At 40.5% G+C, this 26,491-nt stretch overlaps 2 protein-coding genes across 9 annotated transcripts in view; one reads left to right on the top strand and one right to left on the bottom strand.

The window, feature by feature from the left end:
* Positions 1-663: 663 nt before the first annotated feature.
* MALSU1 (mitochondrial assembly of ribosomal large subunit 1) lies at positions 664-17,473 on the top strand. 5 transcript variants are annotated; one of them, XM_074340855.1, is made up of 6 exons: positions 664-953; positions 2,109-2,287; positions 6,960-7,041; positions 8,262-8,441; positions 9,066-9,125; positions 12,553-17,473. In XM_074340855.1, the coding sequence occupies exons 1-5, from the start codon at positions 698-700 to the stop codon at positions 9,113-9,115; spliced, it is 747 nt and encodes a 248-aa protein (XP_074196956.1). In that variant the 5' UTR covers positions 664-697; the 3' UTR covers positions 9,116-9,125; positions 12,553-17,473. The 5 variants fall into 5 exon arrangements, with proteins under 5 accessions (XP_074196956.1, XP_074196957.1, XP_074196958.1 ...); XM_074340856.1 differs by having other exon boundaries at positions 15,113-17,473; XM_074340857.1 differs by having other exon boundaries at positions 15,784-17,473.
* IGF2BP3 (insulin like growth factor 2 mRNA binding protein 3) overlaps positions 11,184-26,491 on the bottom strand; it is a 117,546-nt gene continuing 102,238 nt past the window's right edge. For 3 of the 4 annotated variants that reach the window (XM_074340850.1, XM_074340852.1, XM_074340853.1), the window contains 5 exons: positions 18,253-18,369; positions 15,129-15,203; positions 12,415-12,546; positions 11,608-11,721; positions 11,184-11,321 (listed from right to left, as the gene is read on the bottom strand). In XM_074340850.1, coding sequence (XP_074196951.1) covers positions 11,223-11,321; positions 11,608-11,721; positions 12,415-12,546; positions 15,129-15,203; positions 18,253-18,369 — 537 coding nt within the window. In that variant the 3' untranslated portion in view covers positions 11,184-11,222. The remainder of the gene's footprint in view (positions 11,322-11,607; positions 11,722-12,414; positions 12,547-15,128; positions 15,204-18,252; positions 18,370-26,491) is intronic. The other variant, XM_074340851.1, reaches the window with a different exon arrangement.

Here is a 26,491-nt window from a genome sequence, read left to right on the forward strand (position 1 = left end):
TTTACATTTCAGTGAATGGTGACAGATTAAAAAAATAAAAAAAGAGGGCAGCTGGATGTCTCAGTTGGTTAGAGCGTGAGCTCTGAATAACAGGGTTACCGGTTTTGATTCCTGCATGGGCCAGTGGGCTGTGCCCTCCACAACTAGATTGAAGACAACGAGCTGCAGCTGATCTTCTGGAAGGACAGCTGAATGGCTCAGTTGGTTAGAGCTGGGAGCTCTCAGCAACAAGGTTGCCAGTTCAATTCCCGCATGGGATGGTGGGCTATGCCCCCTGCAACTACGATTAAAAACAGCAACTGAGCGTAGAGTTGAGCTACACCCTCCACAACTAGACTGGAGGACAGCAACTTGGAGCTGATGGGCCCTGGAGAAACACACTGTTCCCCAATAGTTCCCAATAAAACTTTTGAAAAAAGAAAAAGGACAACGTTTTCCATCACTATCACGTAGGGCAAAGTGAGTAATTAGTAGTCCTCTGACCACTCAAAATATAATCCCCTATCGTTTTGTTTGGGCCACCTTCCTCCTCCTCTGCATTCAGACTCCGCCCACGGCCCCGCCTTCGGGACCTGGTCCCGCCCACGCTCCTGACGTCGATTTTCCAGGCCGCTGTATTGAACTGGCCAATCGAAAGCCGCAGAACTGCTTGTGCTCCATTAAGCCCCGCCCCGTGAGTAGATGCGTGGCGACGGCCATGGGGCCGGGTGGATGTGCGGCGCGGCGGGTGTGGACGCTGCTGCGGCGCAGGGCCCTTTCCGCCGGAGCCGGGTCCGCGGTGAGCGAGGGACCCCGGGTTCGGCTGCTGACGTCGGGTCGGCCTTCAGCGGGACCAGCGCTCAGCCGGGCCTGCTTGACTCCGTATCATGCGCGCGGCCTGCACGGCGGGCCCGGCCTGGAGGAGCGAGAAGAGGGGGCAGCCGACGAGGGGCGCCCCGAATCAGGCATTGCAGGTACGGGACGTGGAGGAGGGCGGCGGCGGCTTCCTCCAGGCAGCCGGGAGCCTGGCCCCAGCCAAGGAGGCTCTGAGTTCCCCTCTTGATGTATTTCTCATAGTCACGAAACTTCTGATCCAGAGCTGGAAGGGACAGATTTTTGTCGCCAACTGTGAGGATGAACTGACGTCTCCAAAACCCAGGCGTCCGAACGGCCACACTGTCCTCATCCCCCTTCAAACTCTTCCTAGGCTCCCGAGACTTGTCGAGTGTTGGGGCGTGAGGATTCGCAGGAAGAGCCGGGGGCTGGGGGCGAAGGGGTGTGTAGGAAGCGGTAAAGGTGGCGGGGCTCATTTAGGTCCTCTAATCAAGTTTGTAGAAACTTGAGAGGTGGCAGATGACACGTGCAGAAGGATAGTGTCTGCGAGGGAGCGGTGTTAGTGAACTAGCCATTGGGAGTCCGTTTAGGAACTTAAGGGCTATATTCACAGGCTTTAATACTCAAGATGAAAAACAGACTCTCTCACTCTCCACAGAAAAAGGAAAGAGGTTTCCACAGATAATAGTTGTTACTTAACCTAAATGGCTTTATAAGAAAAACCTGAGGGTTTAAAATGAGAATTGCTATTAAAATTGTAACCCTCTTTGGTTGATCTGGAGCCACACGCTTACTCGGCCAGGACTAAGTTTCTTCATCTCTCAAGTGATTGTGGAGGAGGTACTGCCTCGGAGCCTTCCAGCTCACAGTTTTCGTTCTGTGACCCTTTATGTCTGGGATTTAATTTAATATGCCCCAGCATACCAGCACCTCCCCAACTTCTGTTTTCCTTTATTTCTATAGCCGTTCTGTGTTTCAGGTATATTGCCAGTGCTAGTGAACAGAAAGTCATTTGTTGCTGATGTGTGGTTCTGCTTGCACACGGTAATGGCAAAGGATGTGTGGTGGCTCAGGAACCTGAGCGCACTTCCTATAAAAGTTCAGCTGTGCTATATAAAACCACTGGCCAAGTTCAACTTCCAGGAGACCTGGGCACTGTCTTCTTTCAAAACATTTTTAGATCTAAGTACCCGCACGGAGGAGCAGTTGCACTGTCTGTTGCCTGTATCTCTGGGTGCATACAGGGTCTCTCTCCTACTTGGCACCTGACATAAGCAAATCTTTGTGTATTTCAGGTCCTGCTGGTCTCCGGTTTGACATCGATCTGCTGGTTTCACTTCTGAGGCAAGAAAATGCAAGAGACATTTGTGTGATCAAGGTCCCTCCAGAAATGAAATACACAGATTACTTTGTGATCGGTAGTGGGACTTCTACCCGACATTTACATGCCATGGCTGACTACATTGTGAAAACGGTAGGGTGCTCTGTTTTCTCTTTAGAGCCGTTGACTGAATAGTGTCAGAGCATCAGGCTGAGGAGCAATACTCGAAAAGTAAACCCATCATATGAGATTATATAAGAAGCCCAAATTTTCAGAATTTGTGTTTTATGTTCTTTGATAGTGAAAGTTATGGGGACAAATATCCATCCCTAATGAGTCAGGATAGTTCTAATTCTTTTTTTTTTTATGACAAATAGTGTTTATTTTTATTAGTTTCAGGTGTACAAAACAATGTAATAGACATTTACACCCCTCACAAAGTGATAACCCCCCAGTCTACTATCCCTCTGACATTGTATGTAGCTGTTACAATTCCACTGACTATATTTCCTATGCTGTCCTCCACATCCCGTGACCATATATATGTATATATATATGTATTTATAGTTGACACTCAGTACTCTTCAGCGTCAGGAGTACAGTGCAGTGGTCTGGCATCTACACAGTCCATGACGTGGTCTCCCTAATAAGACAAGTGCCCATCTGACACCCTACAAAATCTTTATAGTGTAATCGATTATATTCCCCAAACTGTCTTTCGTTTCCCCATGGCAGTATTGTGACTACTTATTTGTACTTTCTAATCCCTTTACCTTCTCCCCCATCCCCTCCCCGCTCCCATCTAGCAACCATTAGTTTTGTTGTTGTTTTTCCTTGTGTCTCTGAGTCTCATTCCGTTTTGTTTGTTCGTTGATTCTGTTCCTTAGATTCTACATGTAAGTGAAATCACATGGTATTTGTCTTTCTCTGTCTGACTTATTTCCCTTAGCATAATGCCTTCTAGGTCCATCCGTGTTGTAGCAAATGGCAAGATTTTGTTCTTTTATAGCTAAGTAATATTCCATTTTATATATATATATATATATATATATATATATATATATATATATATATATACATACATATATATACACCACATCTTTATCCAATCGTCTCATCAATGGACACCTAGGTTGCTTATATATCTTGGCTATTTTAAATATTGCTGCAGTGAACGTAGGGATGCATATGTCTTTTTTAATTAGTGTTTTTGATATCTTCAGATAAATACCCAGAAGTGGGATTGCTGGGTCATATGGTAGTTCTATTTTTAATTTTAAGGAATCTCCATACTGTTTTCCGTAGTGGCTGCAACAGTTTACAGTCCCACCAAGAGTGCACAGTATAGAGATTCCCTTTTCTCCACAGCCTCTCCAACACTTGTTGTTTGTTGTCTTTTTGATAGCCATTCTGACACGTGAGGTGACATCTCATTGTGGTTTTGATTTGTATTTCCCTGATGATTAATGATGTTGAGCATCTTTTCATGTATCTGTTGGCCATTTGTCTGTCCTCTGTGGAGAAATGTCTATTTAAGTCTTCTGCCCATTTTTTAATCAGATTTTTTTTTTTGATGTTGAGTTGTACGAGTATGAGGTCTTGTATATGTTTTGAATATTAACCCCTTGTTGGATATATCATTTGCAACTATCTTCTCCTATTCAATAGTTCATCTTTTCATTTGTTGATAGTTTCCTTCAAGGTGCAAAAACTTTTTAGATTGAGGTAGTCCCTTTTGTTTATTTGTCTTTGACCTAGGAGACATATCCAAAAAAAAATTGCTAAGGCCAATGTCAAAGTTTATTGCCTATGATTTCTTCTAGGAGTTTTAGGATTTCAGGTTTTACATTTAAGTCTAACCCATTTTGAGTTTATTTTTATATGTGATCTAAGAAAGTGGTCCAGTTTCATTTGTTTGCATGTGTCTGCTCTGTTTTCCCAACACTATTTATTGAAGAGACTGTCTTTAACCCATTGTATATTCTTGCCTCCTTTGTCATGGATTAATTGACCACATAAGCACGGTTTCTAGGCGCTCTATTCTGTTTCATTGATTTACATGTCTGTTTTTGTAAAAGTACCATACTGTTTTGTAGCTTTGAGATTAGTGAGCATGGTGCCTCCAACTTTGTTCTTTCTCAAAATTGCATTGACTCTCTGGGGTATTTTGTGGTTCTATATAAATTTTAGGATTATTCTAGTTCTGTAAAAAATGCCGTTGATATTTTGATAGGGATTTCATTGAATCATAGTAGATTGCTTTGGGTAAATACGGACATGTTATCGATATTAATTCTTCCAGTCCATAAGCATGGTATATCCTTCCATTTATTTATGTCTTCAGTTTCTCTCTTCAGTGTCTTACAGTTCTGAGTACAGGTCTATTACCTCCTTGGTTAAATTTATTCCTAGGTATTTTATTCTTTCGGGTGCAATTGTAAATGGGATTGTTTTCCTAATTTTGTTTTTGATAGTTCATTAGTGTATAAAAACAACAGGTTTCTGAATATTAATTTTGTATCCTGCATCTTTATCAAATTCATTTATTCTAGTAGTTTTTGTGGACTCTTTAGGGTTTTCTATAAATAGTATCATATCATCTGCAAATAGTGACTGTTTTATTTCTTTACAATTTGGATGCCTTTTATTTCTGTTTCTTGTCTGATTGCTGTGGCTAGAACTTCCAATCCTGTTTTGAATAAAAGTGGTGAGAGTGGGCATCCTGTCCACTCAGATAAAAACCTTTCAGCTTTTCACCACTGAGGATTAGTCAGCTGTGGGTTTGTCATACGTGGCCTTTATAATATTGAAATGTTTCCTTTGTATTCACTTTGCTTATTGATTTTATCATAAATGGATGTTGAATTTTGCCAAATGCTTTTTGTGCATCTATTGATATGATCATACGATTTTTATATTTCATTTTGTTTATGAGGTGTGTCTTGTTGATTGATTTGCAGATACTGAGCCAACCTTGCATCCCTAGAATAAGTCTCACTTGATGGTGGTGAATGATCTTTTTAATGTATTGCTCAATTAGCTTTGCTAATACTTTGCTGAGGATTTTTGCATCTATGTTTATCACGGAATTGGCCTTTAATTTTCATTTTGTAGTGTCTTTATCAGGGTGTGGTATCAGGGTAATGCTTGCCTTATAGAATGAGTTTGGGAGCTTTCCCTTTTTTATTTTTTGGGACAGTTTTGAGAATAGGTATTGCCATTGAGTATGATAATAGCTGTGGGCTTTTCATGTATGGCCTTTATCTTGAGATGGTTTGTTTTTATTTTTAGATTCTTGAGTGCTTGTATCATGAAAGGATGTTGAATTTTGTCAAATGCTTTTTCTGCATAAATTTGAGATGATCCTGTGGTTTTTGTCCCTCATTTTGTTAATGTGGCTTATTACATTGATTTCATATGGAACCATCCTTACATTCTAGGAATAAAGCCCACTTGGTTGTGGGGTGTGTGTGTGTGTGTGAAAATTTTATGCTGTTGAATTGGTTTGCTAGTATTTTGTTGTGGATTTTTGCATCAGTATTCAGGGATATTGGTCTGAAGTTTTCTTATGGTGTCTTTGGATAGTCTCATAGAATGACTTAGTGTTCCCTCCTCTTGAATTTTTTTGGAATTGTTTGAGAAGAATTTGTGTTAGCTTTTGTTTAAATATTTGGTAGACTTCAGTGAAGCCATCTGGTCCAGAGCGTTTCTTTGTTGGGAGATTTTGTCCCCTATGTTCCCCTATTTTTAAATTGAAGTATGATTGTGTTGAGAGGTTTTTGATCACTGATTCAATCCTGTTACTATTAGTGAATGTCTAGTCAGACTTTCTATTTCTTCATGATTCAATCTTGTGTTTCTAGAAATTTGTCCATTTTATCTAGGTTATCCAATTTATTAGTGTGCAGTCATTCATAGATTTTTATAATCCTTTTTCTCTAAAGTTGATAGTAATGTTCCCTTGCTTGTTTCTGATTTTAGTTGTTTTTTATTTTTTTCTTAGTCAATCTAGCTCAACATTTGTCAACTTTATTGATCATTTTCAAGAACCATATCGTGGTTTCATTGATTTTTGCCTTTTGTTTTTCTCTGATCATTGTTTCTTTCTGCTAGCTTTAATTGGTTCTTCATTTCCTAGTTCTTTAAGGTATAAGTTTAAGTTTTTGGTTTGGGAACTTTTCTCCATGTAAGCATTTATAGCTATAAATTTCCCTCTTAGTATTGTTTTCACTGTATCCCCTAAGTTTTGGTATGTCGTGTTTTTATTTCAGTTGTCTCAAGATGTTTTCTAATTTCCCTTATGATTTATTTTTTAACTCATTGGTTTTCTTAAGTGTTGATTTCTGCATATTTGTGGATTTTCTAGGTGTCTTTTTCTGTTGATTTCTAGTTTCTTTTCATTGTGATCAGAAAATATATTTTATATGATCTTCTTAGATTAAGATTTTTTTTGTGGCCTAACATATCGTCTATCCTGGAGCGTGTTCCATATGTATTGTTGGGTGGAATGTTCTGCTAGTGTCTGTCACGTCCAATTGCTCTGTAGTGTTGTGCAAGTCTTCTATTTCATTGTTGATCTTCTGTCTAGTTGTTCTATCCATTATTGAAAATGGGGTACTGAGTCTCGTATTACCGTGTTGCCATGTATTTCTTCCTTCAATTCTGTCAATGTTTCATGTTTAGAATCTGATTTTTTGATCCCTATGTTTATAGTGAGGAATGAGTAAGGTAGGTCCCAAATTAAGTCCAAGAAAAAAACCTTCAGACCCTCAGAGCAACTTCCCCTATCCCTTCTCCCTTTAATACATGGCCTGCCTTTTTTCAGTACAAATTTCTGAAACATAAAAGTGAGCCTCATGTTAAGATCGAAGGAAAAGACACTGATGACTGGCTCTGCGTGGACTTTGGTAAGTGATTTAAGCACATTTTACGTATTTGGCATTGAACTAATCTTGAACTATTTTAGTTACAAAAGGGTTTAGATTAAATTGCTGAGTTTTTCCATGTAAAAATTTTGAAATTTGTTTCATTATAACCCAGGTGGTCTTATTCACGTGTGAAATGCTCACCAGCCTTGTATGTATATAGTCACACAGGCCAGAAAGATGATGGAGAATAGGATGGGTAACATGGTAGAGATCTCCTTAATAGTGGTGGAAGGCTTGGGGTACATGTAACCTTGGCCTTAGACAACTCAGCCGAGGTGGAGGAGAAAGGCATTCCAGGCACAGGACTGGAAGTTTGAAAAGACCTAACAAATTTGAGTATGAAAAAAAGTATTTACCCACAATGTACTTACTACAAAGAGAAACACAGTAACTGTCAAGAACTATGAAGGGTCCGAGATTTCATCTTACTGGTAAACTAACAGGTTAGCTGACCAGTTTCATGGATATTGTTAAAGACTCAAAGACTATTGCAGGGTGAGAGATGCAGGACGGTTTATTGCTCACAGCAGTAAAAGTAACCAACAGCAGCATTTTTGCATTAGGTTCCCTGAGCCCTGGTTTCTATAGAGAAACACAGGGCCTGCACACATAGGTCTAAGAGAGGAACCCCGAGAATAGGGTATCCACAGCTTTTATAATGCGCAGGAAGCAGACCTGCATTTGTTCTGGCTCTTCCACAACTGTGAAAATAAAAAATGTCCTTGATTGAAAACCACTACTGTAAGCAACCTGCCCTCAGCTCCAGAGACAGTGTCAGACTGTTTGCCATACAAACATCCTTAAGGCAGTCCAGAAGGAAAGGCAGCCAGTGCTGTGCTCACAGGCTGTGCGGACATGTGACACATCTGGAGAATTGTCTCCCAAGAGAAACTTGACAGACCTGACCTTTAGCCGCTTGAAGAAAGTTACCACTTGAGTAACGTTACCTATTGACATCATGTATGATGAACTGAGAAAAAGGTACAGCAGCACTTTTGTGGTGTTTTGCTGACTGGGATCTACAGTTTGTGTTTCGAACAAGTTCCCAGGTGATGCTCATCTGTGGTCCACACTGAGAAACCACAGCTCCAGTTCCTGTAGTTATACTGGGAATAATAAACTGTCACAGAGGGTTGGGTGGTCCCAAGAACAGCAGCAAAAGAACTGCTTCTTCATTGTAATTCTTATGTGTTTGACAGGCAGCATGGTGATTCATCTGATGCTTCCAGAAACCAGAGAAACATATGAACTAGAGAAATTATGGACCCTACGTTCTTATGATGACCAGTTAGCTCAGATGGCACCTGAGACATTACCTGAAGACTTCATTCTTGGCCTAGAAGATGACACTTCATCCCTGACTTCAGTGGAGTTCAAATGTGAATAAAATGATAGATTTAGTCATTTCAGATTGGGATTGAGTCACTTCTCAAAAACATAGCTCCTAAACCCCACCCAGTTGGGTAAGTTGTCAAAGCAAGTCTTATTTCTCTGTGGGCACTCTGCTCCCTGACACCTGGTTGTGGAGACTGTAGGTAAATGAGCATCAACTACCATTTTGATATGTTGTCTTTATTCTTGAGGTCCCAGCAGGATTTCCTGGCGTTATCACTGGTCCCTGTGCTTCACTTGAGCTCTCTGCTCAGATTTTAATTAATTTTGCTTAAGTGTAAATCTTATTCTGTAGAATGGAATAGTCAAAAATTTTTAAATAAAACAAGAATCACATAAGTACCCCACTCGCTCATCCTATGACTTAAAGCCTCTAGTTCTTAGTTCATATGCAACAGTGTTACCGAGGCTCAAGTTAAGTACCATGGAATGGAGAAAATAATTGACCAGTAGATACTGGTGCTTAACTTGAAATTTAGTAACATCGTGTCAAAGTCTGTGTAAGTTTATAATTTGACCAAATTTAGAATTTACATTTACTTGAAAAGCCAAAAATAAAACACTACACACCAAGCTGCATCTAATGATGAAAACCTTTATTCTGCATCAAGGTATCTGGAAAATGAAGCTGCATTTGGGGCACATTACAGATGAGGAATGATCCATATGCGGTGAGTACAAACTCAGTTACAGAATTATTTCCTAGCTATTACCAGATACTCCATTGCCAATGCTTAATTGAAAGGAAAACATGATTTGCCAACACTAAAAGGCTAGAAGTGAGATATGACAGAATTTAAACCAGCAGAAATAAATGCAGCACCTATCTGTATTTAAACAAACAAACACCAAATAGTGGAAAAATCAAATACTGAGGAAGAGCTCTGGCCTTAAGCACATCTCACCTAAAAACCAACTAGAAAACCAGTCCATGTTTTTTTTGTGTTTTTTTTAGCATTTCACTGTATGGAAAAAAAATTATGAATGCTAGATGAATTCAGTGACAAAAAGGGCACTTTTTGGCTAAAACTACAAAATAAACTTGTTTTCTGAAAACATTTAGGAAAACATTTCAAGTCATTTTCAAAATGTCTGATACGCAGATCATCACAAAAGTTTACCTAGGCTGTAGAAATTCATCTTGAAATACAAATGAGGCAAAAATGATTTTTAAGGGGTTATTACATGTCCTTCAGATTCATGTGACATGACTGTGATCATTTTATGAACAAAAGCAACACAAACAATTCTGAGAGCAGCGTGGCCTTGGAGACCACCCACACCCACATAATTGTACATACTGGGCTTTGCCATCAAGTTACGGATGGGCAAATTAGCTCAGTGTCAAAGGTCAAATGTCTTATCACCATCATTTGAATCATATTCCAAAAATTGTTTCCTTACAATAACTGGTTGCAGAGAATACAGAAATCCTGCTACATTTTTATGTAACATTTTAGGTGGCCTTTCATTTTTCTTGACTTACCATTTAAAAATCTTCAAAACAGCTTAGTGAGGCTCATGACAGCGCCTGCACACGCAGATGTAACCTTTGTAAACACTGTCACACCATCTGACTGCCCCATTGGGCTTCAGAAAAGCAATTCTTGTGGGGTCTGCTCAAAGCGTAGACCAGCTGGTCCGAGGTGTCTGGGCAAACCCAGCGTCCTAGGAGACAAGCTGAGGCTTGCTTTTTGCTGATCAGTTTAAAGTCCACAGGGGCTGCATCTCTTCCTTGATGCACTTTCATTAAGTAGTGATAGTCAAAAGCACAAAGCATTCATGTATTCAATCACGTAGCCAAACAGAAAGAAGCAAAGTCTCCTGAAGCCATTGAAACTAGCCATTCCCAAACCTGCAACCACTTCGCTGTCAGGACTACCAAACGTCTCCTACCATAAACGAAAAAATGAATGGTATCGCTGCTCTCCAAATATAGGCACTGCTCCATGTCACTGAACGTTTATTGGATTTTCCAACTAATAACTGTCAAAAGCCTCAAAAAACCTGAAATTAATTTTCCAGCTTTACTGTCACCAGCCAGAAGTAAAATTTTTTTTCTCAGTGATTTGCCTGTTAGCTAATTAAATTTTAAGTTTATTTTTTAAAAAACAGTTGGATTTTTATCTTTATAAAGTATATAAAATTTTCAAAAAAAAAACAAAAACCCCACAAAATTTTGCTTTCATTGCATTAGTGAATACCTGAGGTAGTAGAGTAAAAACGCACGTTCAGTGCCCCTGCCAACACCATTCAGCACTTCCCTTAGGTTATTCGTGTTAGTGTTAGATAAAAATAAACTGAACAGTTTTTCTGTGCTAACAGCTTAACATTTAAGTTCCTGTAACAATTCTATTCTGATCCAATTTTCACAATTGGACTTAGGAGCAATCTATTTTTATTTATTTGATGAATTTAGTGAATGCATCATTAAGCCAATTTCTGGCACTATGGGGGAATATTAAGAAAAATTAGAATATTTGTTACACTGAGAATACAACAAAAGGGAAGTGCAGAGCTCTTCTCTTTCCCTCCCTCCCCCCCCTTATTTTTTTTCTTTTTAAAGCTGGGTGTCATACATTTCAGAGAGCATAAAGTATACATTCTCACAGAGACAGGAGTTCGAAAGTTGCCTGGTCCTCAGAAACAACTGGCTAGGTAAAAACTTGTGCATGTGATTCTGGATGGGGGTTCAGCGCCCGTCTGTTGGTTAAGCAATCTGTCTTTGGTTTGGCATCTGCCTCTGTGGTGGGCTGTTTCCTGAGGCTTTACTTCCGTCTTGACTGAGGTGGTCCACTCTGCAGAGCTTTCTGCTGTTGGTGCTGCTTTACCTGAGTCAGAATTTCCTGAATTTTTCTCTGGGCAACCTACAAAAGGAGAGAGCTTTGAAATTTCTACCTGATCAAAAGTTACTAAAAGTTGTTTTACTTTTCCATTTCAACAACTTCAAATAGAAATTTATTTGAAGATTAAAGATACATACTAATTAGTTCAGTTTGCTAGTAGTCTCTGAAATCTCCTGCTAAAAGGGGGATTAAAAGTGTTTAGCACCAAACAACCTTAAGTATTTATATGTGGTGGGGGCACCCATAGGAAACTTGTTTCCACTTGACAAAGAAGAAGAGCTTGCTTATCCTGTTCGAGCCCACTTGCCTGGCAAGCATAGAAGTGACCAGTTATTTTGACCACCACTTGATCATTCTCATCAGGCGTCTGGTCACGAGGGACAACAACTTCTGCACTTGACAAATTCTGGAGCTCATTCACCTGAAAAAGATAAATATAAATCATGTTGAGTTTTTTTTTAAATCACTATTTCCTGAGCACTTTTTTTTAAATCCCATTTTTCTGGGCCAAACACTAGCTATGCTTTACAAATTTCATCCAATCCACTAATGATTCTATCAGGTGATGAATATCGTCCCCATTGCAAGATGATGAAAACTAAGGCTAAGCCAATGCAGCTGACATGCCCAAAGTTACATAAGTGACTGGCAGAACCAGATTCAAACCCTGAAAGTCTGATTCCAAAGGGTGTACTCAATCACTTCAAAATTGCAAACAGCTTTGAAAACAACTTAGATGTTACTTGTGTTAAGGAGAAACTGGGAACCATTTGCTTTTCTCAGTCGTGGAAGTACAAGTTATAGAAATAGATGGAATTTTGAAAAATTTTCTTTTCACATCATTGTGCAGTAAAGAAAAGCTGCAGCTACATCAACAGGAAAATGCTGAATGCCCCTTACATGAATATGAGACCGTCCTCTCACAAGTGGTCTGAAGGACAGGCATGAGTGACAGCGACACACAGGCGAGAGGAACAAAGGCAGGCTCCTCCAAACCTGGGCCTAGACGGTCCTGCTTTTTATACATGAGCCCAACTTCAGGGATTGGAACTCCTAAGTACCTTTCAGTGCTCTCCCTTTCATACCACTGCACAGGTTTTGCTGAAGTACTTGCCGTTTTGCCTCCTTTTCCAATAACTCTGCCAGCAGCAAAGGATGGCACTCTGATATGAGCTTCAAGTTTCACCTCTTCTTTAGGACTAACAAAGTTTTCTTCTTTAATTTTTCCATAAATTCTTCCCTGAGCCTATAGACGAGAACATATCCTGTCAGTGCCATTCATGTAGGAGACACAAAAGGTCCATTAACTTCACAGATGGCCCAGATCCACTGGAATAGCCGTTCCAGAGGCACAGCTGTACTTGGTCGATCGTTGAAGACCACATAAGACATGGAGAAGTTTTCTAGGGAGCCTGAGAAAAGGTTGACAGTAACAGCCACACATCACAGACGAAGTAATTGAGTGATCGATGAAAGAAGAATAAACCATGTTCTTCTGACAGGAACAGTTCAAGACAGTTGATTAGTAGTCATCCTAACTAAAAGTAAATCACTTTTATGGGCAGATGGCCACTGGCTCTCTAGTCCTGAAAGGTAAAACCTCTCCTACAGGCAATAAGGAAACAACTGTGTTTTTCTTGAGCAAAAGAGACTGGGGAAGAACTACAGAGCCAGCTGTGCCAGGCTCACAGGAAGCCACGCTCGTGTCTAAATGGGCCAGTAAGAAACCTGCTGAAAGGAGTATTTTCTGTTTAAACACGTTTCTCCATCTTAGCCAGGTGGTTTCTACTTTGAATAATAAGGCTACAAAATCAAGTTAACATATACTTCTGATATTTGTAGTCAACACATCCTGTCACCTGCACACAACTAGAAGTTATACAGAAGAAACCTCTCCTATTATGGATACCACCATTAATTAGCTCAGCTATGCACCAAAGGGAAAAGAAGTCAGATTGGTTTGATCTAACAAGCTGCCAGTGCAAACCACAAAAACAAAAGTATCCAACACACTTTCATTGGTGCAGAAAATGATGAGCTCATTTTAGGGGATTACAGGAAAAAATGCATCTTGGTATATATTCCATTCATCCTCAAAGTCTCACCACAGATGGAGCTGTTAGTACAAAGGACTCTGGGGATATACATCGTTCTCCAAAACAAGCTCCTGAGAAAAAAATACAGGTTAGGAGGTTTGCTATTCCTTAGGTCTCTAAAATAATTCATTTGTAATTCTCACTGATCACATACATATAAGCATTATAGCTTTTCATAAGTGTTCCATTTAAGACAACTGTACGGCATGTGCACTGGAGGATACGGGGAAGCAAACTGAATTTCCCAGCATTCAAGCACTGTAGGAATTGCAAGGTAGTCATTCCACTTATCAAATAGTAAGAGCCCAGCACCAAGAAGAAACAGTAATAACTGATGTTTGTATGTATCTTGTAAGATTTCATACTAAAAGTGACTGACCCTGTAGGGTCAGGATAGGAAATAATTTTGACATTTCTGCCTTAGGACTAGAAAGGCCCAGACCATAAGGCTGGTGGAGGGACTAAATTTCTTTACCTGAGTTTGAGCCCAGGCAACTCACACCTACGTCTCAAAGCAACTAATCCTTTTGTTTCCTGTTCTTCCTATAAATGAAATGAAAAAAACCTTTGGATTTTTACTGGAAAATGGCCCATAGAAAATAGAGGGCAAAGAAAGTGATGGTTTTAAAAAGGAGGAGATGGGGAGAGGTGTAGGCACTTGTCACCAGCCACATTTTAGAGCTAAAAGAACTAAGGCTTAAGGTTAAAGAGTCGTCCTATTACGCAGCTGCTACACGGTAGGAACAAGACATGGGTTTTGGATAAATAAGTTTCATTGGAATTCAGTAGTTGCTTTGACCTGTGACAGACAAGACACCTGCACTGATTTTTACAGGAGAAACCGTATTCAGATACGTATTTGTGTATTTGAGCACTCGGCCCGGTCTTCATCTGACTCACCCAGTCCGCTTAACCCCACCACCAGCAAGCACATTTATATTGTGCTTCCTGTGTGCCGGGCATTATTCCAAGCACTTTATATATTGTTTAAGCCTTGTGGGTGCTCTTAACCCACATTTTACAGATGAGGAACTAGCCAGCGAAAGGTTAAGAAACCTGCCCAAGTTCACACCGCTGGTCAACAGTAGAGCTGGGATTTGAACCAGCAGCCTGGCTGCCAAGTCTCGGTGCTTCATCACCGTGCGACAGCACTGCAGTACAGTGAGGGGCGTTCCAGCCTCACAGGCCCCTGACCCCAATAAACGAGTGAGCAGTGGTTCACACGACACATGCCACAACTGCCTCTAAAATTGGAGGGTTAGAGTGATTTGTGGCGAGACTATGGACAAGGGCAACAGTACATCCAAGGGCAAGAGGGAGGGAGAGGGGGCGTTTTAATTCAAGGTTAAGGCTTCTCAGGGACTAGAAGAAAAATCTGGGAACAAGTTCTGCGAAGCACATTAACCAGGCAGGTTTGTAAATTTCAGTCTGAAGGTCTCACCTTCACATATGATAATGAGGCACTGAGCCAATTTCTCTTTGGGAGATAGGTAAACCCAACAACCATTACAGAACTCTCGAAATTAAAACAAAGTCTTTGGGTTTATTTTTAAATGTAATTTTGGATGTGTTTCTACTTGGTTCTTAGTCTGACAAATATCCACTGAGAAATTGTTCCTACTGAGTATTAGGTACATTTAAAGGAGAAGCCAGGTTATGGAGTTCCTGAAAAGAAGCCATTAATATTCTCCGCATCTGCTCGTTCCCTGTGTACAGACTCTAGAGCACATACCTTGAACTGAGCCTCTGGTGGCCCGGTGATAATCACCATCCTCACTTTAGCATCTGGTGCTTCCGCTGGAGCAATCTGTAACAGACCCATCAGGGGGTTATGACATTTTCAGGTGCCACTAACAGAAATGCTACACAAACCAGCCAGACATGTGCACGTGACTTACTGAAATGTAGAATGAAAGCCTTCTGGGAGGAAGTTATAAAGAGGCAGTGATTCATGTGGGTTCGTTAGTTACTGCTCCTGCCATAGACTGTGGCTTACACGGGGCAGATGCCTGCCCCAACGGAAAAGTGCATCTGCTGTCAGCTAAGCCTCACTCCATCCTGATGCAGTATTGCCTCTACTTTACCAATGGGCAAACTGAAGGGGAGTTACCTGGCCCGTGACAACACAGCTCACAGAGCTGGGGCGAGCTGGTCCTGTCATCGCCACTACCCACGTTCCTAATCATTACACCCTGGTGCTCCAAGTGTGGCCCTTGGCCCACATGTATGAGGACACCCAAGGCTTCCTGTGTGTGCAAGAAACCGCTACGTTCACCAGTCAGGACGACTGGCAAACTCCCCCAAACTGCGCTCACTGGAGTAACGTGAAATAAACTAATATTAATTTGAGAGAAGAAAAGTAAACTCAGACTTCTCGATTCTTGCAGCGTATCTGAAATCACACGCAAGTCGGGGCTGGGGTAATGTAGAGACAGTTGAAGGAGGAGGAATTCCCTTCAGCATTTCCCCAGAGTCACAGTAAGAAAGGATTCTGGGACCCGGCTGGTGAGTTGTTTTAAAAGAAAAATATTTGCTAGACATTTACTGTACAGGAAGCAAATTGATTCTCATTATTTAAAGTACATCACTATACAGGAATAGGAAACAAAGAAGACAATAAAAACCACTGCAAATTCTACCCCTCAGTTCTGAGCTCGGTCACAGTCAGTTAAGAGACCTTTCCCCGCACGTTTACAATCAAGAGAACGTGTCTGCTTTTCATGGCGTCATGCTTTCTCCATCCGGCAACATAAAACGAACATCGCTGTCACCTAGAGCCAAGCTGATACTATTCCTGCTTTATGTTGGGCACTGACTACTTTTGAGTCTATAAAACAAGCAAATAATTACTTCCTTTTAGTCCAAGCTCTGTTCACAGGAAATCCCCGTGAAATCCCTGAAAAGAAGATAATTGTTTTTTATCTTTCTGACTAGTTTTCTTTTTTAAAAAGTCCCTTTGTCAAAACTGGTGCTAGAGGGCTGAGGCTAAGGGCACTGGTACTGACGTTAGGACTAGAAAATACCACCATCTCTCAAAAGTCTGAGCAAAGCACGTGCCTTTTGATTCATCAAATCGACTTCTGTGGACTTTTGTTAAAGCACAAGGTTGTGTATAACTGTTTGGCTAAAAGAACTCTGTGCAGCGCTGCATTTCATCTGTGCAGGACAGATTTAAGAACAATCTACATTTGTAAGACATGAACACACATAATTGGAAATTTACATATATGTGAATCTACCAAAGTGTTAAAAGTAGTGGTGAATCATATTCTGTGTGTTTCAGATTTTTTGGAAACAAAAACATTTTAACCTCATTATAAAACCTCCATGAAAAGCCAGAAAGAAAAAGAAACAAATGTCTAAATACCCAGTTCTTGTTCATGAAATGTTCGTTGCAGTTTTTCCCAAAATGAATCTACTAGGTTCTTTTTAATGTGCGAGCATGTGTCAGAGATTTATTTTTAACTCATTAATCAGGAAATTAGCAGGATAGTAAAGCTAGTTCACCACCTGATTTTTCACAATGTTTTTTCCTTTACCCACTTATTTATTTTGGCTCCATTTCCTATGCACGCATTTTGTTATCTTTTGCTATAAGAGAGTGTCTAAGGACTATTTCTGTGTGTGGTTGTTTTGTTATTTATTTGCATGCAGTAAAGTTAACTCTCTTGGTAACATGCAGTCATGTAAACACCAGCACAATCAAAATAAAAGCAGTTCCATCACTCCCCCAATTTTCTTGTGCTGCCTCTGTAGTCACCCCGTCCTTCACCTCCAACGCCTACCTAGCATCCACTGATTTTTTTTTCTCTCCATCCCTATAGTTCTGCCTTTTCCAGATTGTCTTATAAATGGGATCATACAGTGTGTGGCTTTTTGAATCGGACTTCTTTCTCTTAGCATAACACATGAGATTCATCCAAGTTATAGTATGTATCAATAGTTTGTTCCTTTTTATTACTAAGCAGTATTTATTGTATAGCTGGACCACAGTTTATCCATTTGCCAATTGGCAAACATTTGCTTCTTCCCATTTTTGGGAGTTATAAATAAAGATGCTACAAACATTTGAGTGCAGTTTTTTGGGTACTATATTCTTTTAAATAAAATCTTATTAAAAGTTTATAATATATAACCAAAGGTTATAAAACATAACCAAAATAAAACCCTCCAATAGAAGGGCTTTCCTGAAGAAAGCTATCATAGCAAGCCTTTGTCAATGTGTATTTTTTTAAAAAACAAAATGACCCATGTTTCCCAACATATCAAAATACACTCTTCAGAACACACAATTATGTAGTCAGCAGATACCATTAGTTGTCCTGTGATGTTTGTTACCCTACCTCCCATCATAATAAAAGTTAGGTGACCACACATAGACTGTATTTCCCAGCTGCCCCTTCTGCTGCGTCTGGCCCCGTGCTTCAGTTCTGGGCAACAGAATGTGAGCAGCCAGTATCCTACAGCAGCTAACGGGAAACCTAACAGAGAGGTTCTTTATGTCCTCCTCTCCTCCTGGCTGGGCCACAGATGTGGTTGTTAGAACACTGAGTAGTGTCATCTGGGCCCATGAGGGACCAAGGCCATGCCTGGGGTAGAGGAGCCAACAGGAACCTCAGTCCAAGGATTTGGGGCAGAGCCATAGCACCGGCGCTGGGTTGCTCACCTCCAGGCTCTTTCCGAGAGAGAATCGAACTTCCGTTGTGTAAGCTACTGTTTGGGGTTTTGTGTCACACCCCTATGTAACCTCAGTATAGATTGCTCCCTTCCATTCAAATTGTGAAGTGGCAACAAGACTTGTGTCTGACTTACTCGATTTAAGGCACCAGGAGAGCTACAAGGGAGGAACACAGTACCTTAATAGACGCTCCTGCAAAGCGAGAAAGCTGCTTGATGTGCTGCCCCTGCTTGCCGATAATGGCACCGACGGATAAGGCTGGGATAAACAGGTGAACAGTCTCCGTTTCTGACTGCTGTTGGAAATGAAACAACATTCATGCTTATTTAATACAAATCAGGCTATTGTCGTGGGCACGGGGATGCGGGCATCTTCATACAGCGGGGCTACTGGGCTGTTTTAGAAAAACCACCACAGTAAGTTGACACGCATTTACTTAACAGGTTGAGAAGATCTTACATATTCATCCTGAAAGCATTTGCACTGGAAATGTCACTTCTGTACACAATTTTCATAAACTTTAGAATGTCACCAAATTGCAGATTTAAAAGATACGTAAATGTTATAAACTTTAAACAGAATAGAGACACAAGACTGTGCAAAATTTATAAGATCCCCCATCACTATACCCAAGGTAAGTTCTTGACAAGTAAATGATTTCCTGGGCTACACATCAACAGACAGGACAGCATCCAGGGATCCCAGCTCCACACCTTATCCGCATAGGGTCTGCTTCTGAAACACATACTTAGAACTATTCTCAAAGGGAAAAGCTGAATCTCTGTATTTCTAAATCATGTACAAGTTCACACCTAAGCATAGAACAAGATTAGAAGAGAACTAATTCACTTTAGTGGTAAAATGCGGTAAGATTTTCCCCATATACTTCTTTATTCCTTCTATCTCTACTTTTCCGTTGCCTCTTACACACGGACAAATTGGACCACACTTTGAAGGCTAATTCCTAAAAGGTTTTTTTCATCAGTGGATTTTATCTTATCTTCCCACCTCGAGCCGGCTGTGCCCCTCCTGAGTCTCCCTTCAAACAGTCATTCTTGCAGGGCTAAAGGACACGCTCAAGAGAACAGTTCCCAGTGACTGGGTCCCTAAAAAAGGCCGGTTCAAAGTTCAGTAATGTCACCAATGAGCTAAAGGTTTAAAACGCAGAAGCAGTCTCACGTTCATGCAGCTAACACTGTTTACCAGTAAGAAAAACAGGCTTCCGAGGATAAGTTGTTATAATTCTAAGTAATTCATTCCAAGAAATGTTTTAATATTTTGTTTCATTTTTTATTTTTTTTAGAGCAGTTTTAGGTTCACTGCAAAATTGAGAGGAAGGTACAGAGATTTCCCATATGTGCTAAGAAATATTTTAAGATGAGCAACGACTGAGTAAACCAAGCATAATATGCATTTTTTGTTTAAGAAAAAGTACACCTAGCAAACATTTCTAGAAATGTTAGACAATACCTTGCAGTAAGAAATGTACACATGAACTACTTGGTAAGAAACATTTCACATAATTCTTTAACCTTCTCATATTCTTATTATGTAAGATATTATAAATTCCTAAGAACTCAATCCATCAATACTGTAATGTGTACACATACAGCCACCAAATAGCTCCAGTATAATGTCTAATTTTTTAACCTAAACTCTTCCTATAAATTTTTAAAAGTCTCAAACAAAAACATGCCAGCAGTTTTGCTTTTAAGCATCCCAGAAACTAGGGAAATCTTTAGAATTTGATTTAGAAGTTTCTGGAAATCTTAGTCAAAGGAAACAGCAGCACTGGGCGCATTCATTTTTACTGGATAAGGAAACATAATTTTGTCCCATTTAATGTTGCTCCACCAAAGGACATCACCACACAGAAATTACTAGTAGCACTAACGGTGGGTACCATCTTTTCCCTGTAAGCGCAGAGGGGGAGCTAGAGAACACGGCACGAAGCGCCACGTGTCTGGAAAGATACTGACGGCCAACAGCAGAAGCCCACGGATGGATGAATCAGCCATTCCACTTATCCCTCAACACGGACTTACTAGAAGGTTGTTCCATAGGACATGGTTTAGTCACACTATTCAGTAGGAAATTTTTTTTTAGTCTTTAATTTCCTTCTTCTGAAGCAATGATTTAAAAAAGATTAAATTAGGTCCTTCCGTTATGTAAGGATACAACCAGAAAAGTCTGTAGCCTGGAAGAGGGCGCTCACCGGACCATGCTGGCACCCGCATCTCAGACTTGCAGCCTCTAGAGCTGTGTGAAATCTCTCTTGTTTATAAGCCAAAATATAAAAATAAAGAAATTAGTAAACAAAAACTCTAGAAACAATAAAAGAGCTGGGCTGGTTCTTTTCCCTATTTACCAATTATAAAATGGAAGTAAGGGAAATCATATTAGACAAGATAAAAAGGTACAACATCATCAAAATCTGAAAATGTCAAAAACTTGTCTAGGAGTTCCTAAACTCAGAAAAACTTACATTGACCAAATAACTGTTAACTCCACAATCAGCTAATTGTCTAAGTAAAGTACCAAGCCCAAATAGTCGTAATTCTTTCAAGCCAAATGCTCAGGAAGAATGACGAAAACCTAGGGAAAAGGAAGACATGGGAAACTAGAAAAGGACAGGCAGACATGTTTCATGGGGGAAAAGGTATTAAATTTTTAAAAAATGGGTGCATACTACATATAACACGCTCTAATTTGCTTTTTTACCTTAACAGTACACCTTGGATATCTTCCCATGTCATTCAGACATCCTTACCTCATTCTAGCAACAGTATTCCTTCAAACATATGCCACAGCTGATTTATCTCATCCCTAATATATATGTATCTAGTTCCAAATTTTCAACTAATTCATGTAATGCTGCAATCAAATCTTTGTACAAAGTTTTCTGCCCTTGTACAAATACTTCTACTGCATAAATTCTTAGAAATGCTGAGTTAAAGAGCCTAAACATTTCAAATTGATAAATATTATTGTTACACAAAAAGGCTCTCTCTTCGCACACACAGAATGGTGTAATTCCAGTTAACGCCTTCATGGAACATTGCAATGCTGCCTTTGTGTTTTCTGTAGTGGGAGCTGGATAAAAAGCATGCTAGCATAAAAAGTTGGGCTTAAAGGAAGGTAACTATAGTCAGAGAGCAGGGGTAGACAAGCAATCCTGTGTGTTGAGTTTGAGAGTTTCCTCTGTGAGGTGCTGTGCATTACCTCATTTACAGCTCGCAACTGATCCAATTGATAGAAACTAACAACAATATTCCCATTTTAAAGATGAGCAAATTGAGCCAGAGAGGTGAAGTCACTTGCACAAGGTCACATACTAATGGAGCCAGGATTCAAATCTGGGCTTCTCTATCACCTTAGCCATATTCACACACACACACACACACACACACAGTATATACCCAGCTTCCAATGGCTATGGCTCTGCTTTGAAATAGTCACCTAGAGCCGATAAGTTACTCTTAAGAAAAATGGCCCAATAGAACTCGCATTCAAGAAAGTGCTGCCTTCCCTGATCAGATCACTCTTTCATCTGCCGTGGCATGACTTCCTAGGAATCATAAGAAAGTTCTTATTATGTGTAGTTGGCAAAAGCTTAAGCCTTTGATCATCAACATCCTAAAAAGGGCACCAGAGATAGTCCATTAAAATATTCCTTTATTTTGAAGACTAGGGATAACTAAAGATTAAGAACGACCTAAAGGGGGTCAAAAGGTATAAACTTGCAGTTATAAAATAAGTCCCGGGGATGTAATGTACAGCATAGTGACTCTTAATACTGTGCTGCATATTTGGAAGTTGCTGAGAGTAGATCTTAAAAGTTCTCATCACAATGAAAAACAGGTTTTGTAATGATGTGACAGACGGTTAACTAGACCTGAGATCATTTTGTAATATACAAATAGCAAATCATGTTGTACACCTGAAACTAGTTATGTCCATTATACCCAAATTAAAATTACCACATACACAAAAAAAGATTAATTGAATCATACACAATGCTCTACTAGAACAAGAAACGAAAAGCAACAGGACTGTTGTCTCATCTGCACACATCCATCTTATGCATGTTTAAGACACTTTATAACTTAAGAGTTTCAATGTTTCTTTCCACTATGGGAATAAAATAACTACATCCTAAAAAGGTGTCAAGAAAAGAAATCTGCAATTCCTTCATTGTATCTGACAGTTTTGTTACACCTGAGGATGCTATTTTAAAGACCTTTAGAAAGTCTGGGGCCGGCCTGGTGGCTTAGGTGGTTGTTGCGCCGTGCTCCTAACACCGAGGTTGCCGGTTTGATTCCCACATGGGCCAGTGAGCTACGTCCTCTACACCTAAGGTTGTGAACAACGCTATCCCTGGAGCTGGGCTGCCCTGCGCAGCCAGAGGTTGGTGTGAGCTGCCGTGAGTGGCTGATGACCGGCGACCGGCTGCCTCATTCAGAGGGGAGCACAAGGCTCATAATACCAGCATGGGCCAGGGAACTGTGCCCTACACAACTAGACTGAGAAACAACAGCTTGAAACGGAGTGGGGGGATGGGGGGGGGCGGAGGAAGGGGGGGGAAAAGTCTTGTTTCCAATTTTTCACTAATTCATACTATACTGCAATCAAATCTTCAAATGTAAATCTTGTGCCCTTGTACAAATACTTCTAAGATTTTATGTAATAGAAATGCTGTATTGAAGCATGACCATTTAAAATTGAGACAATTCCAAATTCTCATGCTAATAAATTTATCTTACAATCAATATTTTAAAGGGAAATCATTTTAGTTTGAACCATACCGTTCACACTTACGAAAAATTCAGCAATGTATTAATATGATTCTAGACGCCACGCCTAGTTTTCCACAAATGAAAATCATCTAAACTCCGCTTATCTAAGTCTCTTCCTTCGTCTATAACCCCCACCACAAACCTATTTCCTATACGAGTTAGCCTAAAATTCAACTCCAGGAAATATTCTTGACAAAAACCATTGGGTTCTTCTTTGATTATTGGGGTTTGTTTCTTCAGCATCTGTATAAATACATGCACTATATTCTTTACAGCTTGGTATTTCTTTGTTATTCCTTATGTGTCCCAGGATGTCATAACACACTACAGGACTTCATACAGCTGTCAGCTGTCTCCCTTGGGGCTCTACGATCCTTCTTAGAACACGCACACCAGAAGACTTTGCTTTACCATGAAACTCTTGACTATGGAGATTTGCAATAGGGGTCTTTCCTGCACGGCTTGGTCGGGTCACTTCTGTGGCTATTCCTCAGTGGTGAACACCACTTAAGATTATTTCATTCTTCAGTATTTCCAAGCCATCAGAACAGTGCCTCTTTTGGGAAAGTGCCATACTTCCCAGCCTGCCAGTGTTATGCAATTCCCATACACCAAGAATTCCAGAGGGACACTTTGAGGGCTATCTCACTTTAGTAACTGGATATCGTGTTTCCCTGAAAATAAGACCTAGCCGGACAATCAGCTCTAATGCGTCTTTTGGAGCAAAAATTAACATAAGACCCGGTATTATGTTTCATATTATTTATATTATATATTATATTATAAAGACCCGGTCTTATATTATAGTAAAATAAGACCGGGTCTTATATTAATTTTTGCTCCAAAAGACACACTAGAGCCGACTGTCCGGCTAGGTCTTGTTTTCAGGGAAACGCGGTAGACCAGCTGCATGAGTGCTGACAGTGACCATCAGCTCTGCTCAGTGTTAGCACCAATTTATTTTGTCAGTCTGATCCTTAGAGTAAAACCGATACATTAATCTTAACCAATTTTTTTAAAGATAGGATCTAAATATTTTATATTTAGAGAACATATAATGTTCTTCTGAATAATATACTTGGGGGGGGGGGTGTCTGGTGGTGATAAGGACCTTTTTAATGATTAGACTAAATCTAATGTGTAATTGCCCAGATCTGCCCCACTGCATATAATTATTTGTTTTCTGGGCCTCGTTCCAGAAAGATTTTATGCTGCTTACAAAGTACACATAACCTAGAAAGATAAAACAAAGGAGGTGAAGAAATAAGAGCAAAGGGACCCGAGTAGAAAAGACAAGATGAAGCCAGAAATGCTATTACACAAATTTGGCTCTAAGCTCTCTAGCAGCTAATTAAAAGGAAAATCAGTTGTGAGATTTACCATGTCTATAAGAAAAATTCTTTCATCTACTTAGTAAAAACTACGCTTCGTGGGACGGACCCCAGAGAGCCACTTCTGAGTGTCCTCAGGATGCACATAAGAGGCAACATCATCCTTTGAGCCGAAGGCCAACAAGCACAGCCGGAGCCTGCGTCTCAGCCCAGAAGATCCAGAAGACCGCGGCTGTGAGAAAAGCTCGGAGACAAAAACTATGTCACAGCCTCATTTTGCTGCGCCAAAGCAAAATCATCTTTCTACCACAGTGATGAATGCTATTGGTGCTTTTGTTTTCTTGATTTGGGGAAGGGAGGGAGGTAACAAATCCAACATGACGCCTAAGAAGAAACTTAAAAGTTGTGCAAAGTGTGGAAAAGGAATGGTGGTCAGCAGAGAAGGGCCGAAAGGACCAAAATCTAACAGGAAGAAGGGGCAAAGACCAGCAGAATCACTCTGCAGACAGAGCAACGTTGTGCACGAGCCTGCAAACAGAAGCCGCAGAGCCTGTCAAATGGAAAAAGCAGTGTAGAAGCAGACCAAGCACAGGAGGGGGTGCCCCGGACCGACACGGTGACGTGCACTCTTGGCAATAGCACCTTAATAAAACGCTGACTCATCAGAGGTCTGAAGCTTGATGGAGGCATTTTGAATACAGCTCAATTCCCTCTGCTCCAATCCCACGTCCACCTGGCATCTCCCTGACCACCAATTACTTTTGAAAGAAATTTTCCTCTGGCAACATCAGTCACCTCGAGTAAACATCCTGTCCACTTGACAGTCATTAAACTGGCTCTGCTACAAATCCTTCTTCTATGGGTTGAGCATATACAGTGAGCCATGTTTTCAGGATTTGGACACTCAGATAAGCAGAGAACTTCATGTTTACTTACAAAACTAAGAAGCCAGAACAATGGGTTGTGATAAGCCTCTTCCATCTGTGAATTTAAGTCTCGGAGATGGAACTTGGAAAAACTCATCAGCGTGACCTTTTCTGTAACACATTCTTTGCCTTTAAGTTAATGGTCAGATGCATTATCTTGAGCCCTTTTCCCTAAACCTTCAGAGGTGAAGGACATTCACAGGACACAAGCTGCTTCCCAGTGGATTTCTGCCAGGTGCTATCGGCAAAACTTCCTTTGGACCTGGTTGGCCGACTCTATGCTATAGCTTGAAAAAAAAACAAAAGAACAAAGCTGCTCAACTGAAAGTTTGCCTAACTGGTGAAGTCTGCCAGTGAGTAATTCCTAATCCTCTATCATGAGGCGATACAAGAATGAGCAAACAGTATAAGGTTAAGCGTATTTACTTTGTGGGGAACAGAATGTAAGACAGCACAGAGGCATGGAGACGAGCATACCAGCCAACACCAGACTCCAGGAACCTGGGAGGATGCCAGTGTTTTCCTTGGGCTTGTGAAATAGATACTCCTGGGTCTTTTTGTTTTGTTTGAATGGATTTTGGTCTGGAACTGGAACAAAGTTTACTCAACTCCATGACCTGAAAAGAATATTGAAGTCTTCAAAAAAGAAAAAAAAAGGCAAAGAAGCTCTTTTCCCATAACTTAGTGATCAAGGCCTCTTAGAGGTAATAAAAGTGCGATGAATTACCTACTTTGAAATTGTCTACTGACAAGAGCTGCACCCACAGTAAGAAATCCTCAGAAAGACGAAGAGACTCCATGAAACACTCATCTGATCTAAAACTCCCTTTCAACTCATACTGTTTCTTCAAGAGCATTTTCCCCTAGCTAAGACCTGAGGAACTGCTCACATTTCTTGCATCTTCCATCAGCAGAAAGTTAGCAATTTTAAGGTTACACTTGTTTTGGAGACTTCTGGGAAGACTCTAAAGACGCTATCAAAATTATGAAGAAAACAGCACTTGGGGTAACTTCTGCCAACCCCAAAGCAAGCTGCCAGGTCCATCCAGCTACGGATGATGCTGTCTGCCAATTCCAGCTCTTGCTCTGCTCACTAGCTGCCAATTGCCTCTTCCCTACTGTTGGAGCATTTCTGAAAGGAGCATTTCCTGTCATTTATAAACTTGAAGTTTGCCAATTCAATATGGCATGAGCCAGCTGCTGGGCAGGAACTAGACAGTTTTTGTCTGTTGGAAGAACCAACTCTTTGGCTCTCTGGGAAAAATCAACCTGGCAGGTTCCAGGAAGAAGGGTATGTTGTCGGGGGAGGGGTGGGCAACGTTCTGGAAGGAGCAGAGGCAAGGGATGTATCCAAGGCAAGAGGC

This window comes from Rhinolophus sinicus, linkage group LG09 (assembly GCF_036562045.2).
Source record: "Rhinolophus sinicus isolate RSC01 linkage group LG09, ASM3656204v1, whole genome shotgun sequence".
NCBI classification, from domain to species: Eukaryota; Metazoa; Chordata; class Mammalia; order Chiroptera; family Rhinolophidae; genus Rhinolophus; species Rhinolophus sinicus.

Coding starts and splice junctions, on each gene's coding strand:
- MALSU1 (XM_074340854.1), top strand. CDS start 698: ATGGGGCCGGGTGGATGTGCGGCGCGGCGGGTGTGGACGCTGCTGCGG. Junction 2,288..6,959: donor CTGACTACATTGTGAAAACG/GTAGGGTGCTCT, acceptor GCCTTTTTTCAG/TACAAATTTCTGAAACATAA. Junction 8,442..9,065: donor GACTTCAGTGGAGTTCAAAT/GTGAATAAAATG, acceptor TTCTGCATCAAG/GTATCTGGAAAATGAAGCTG.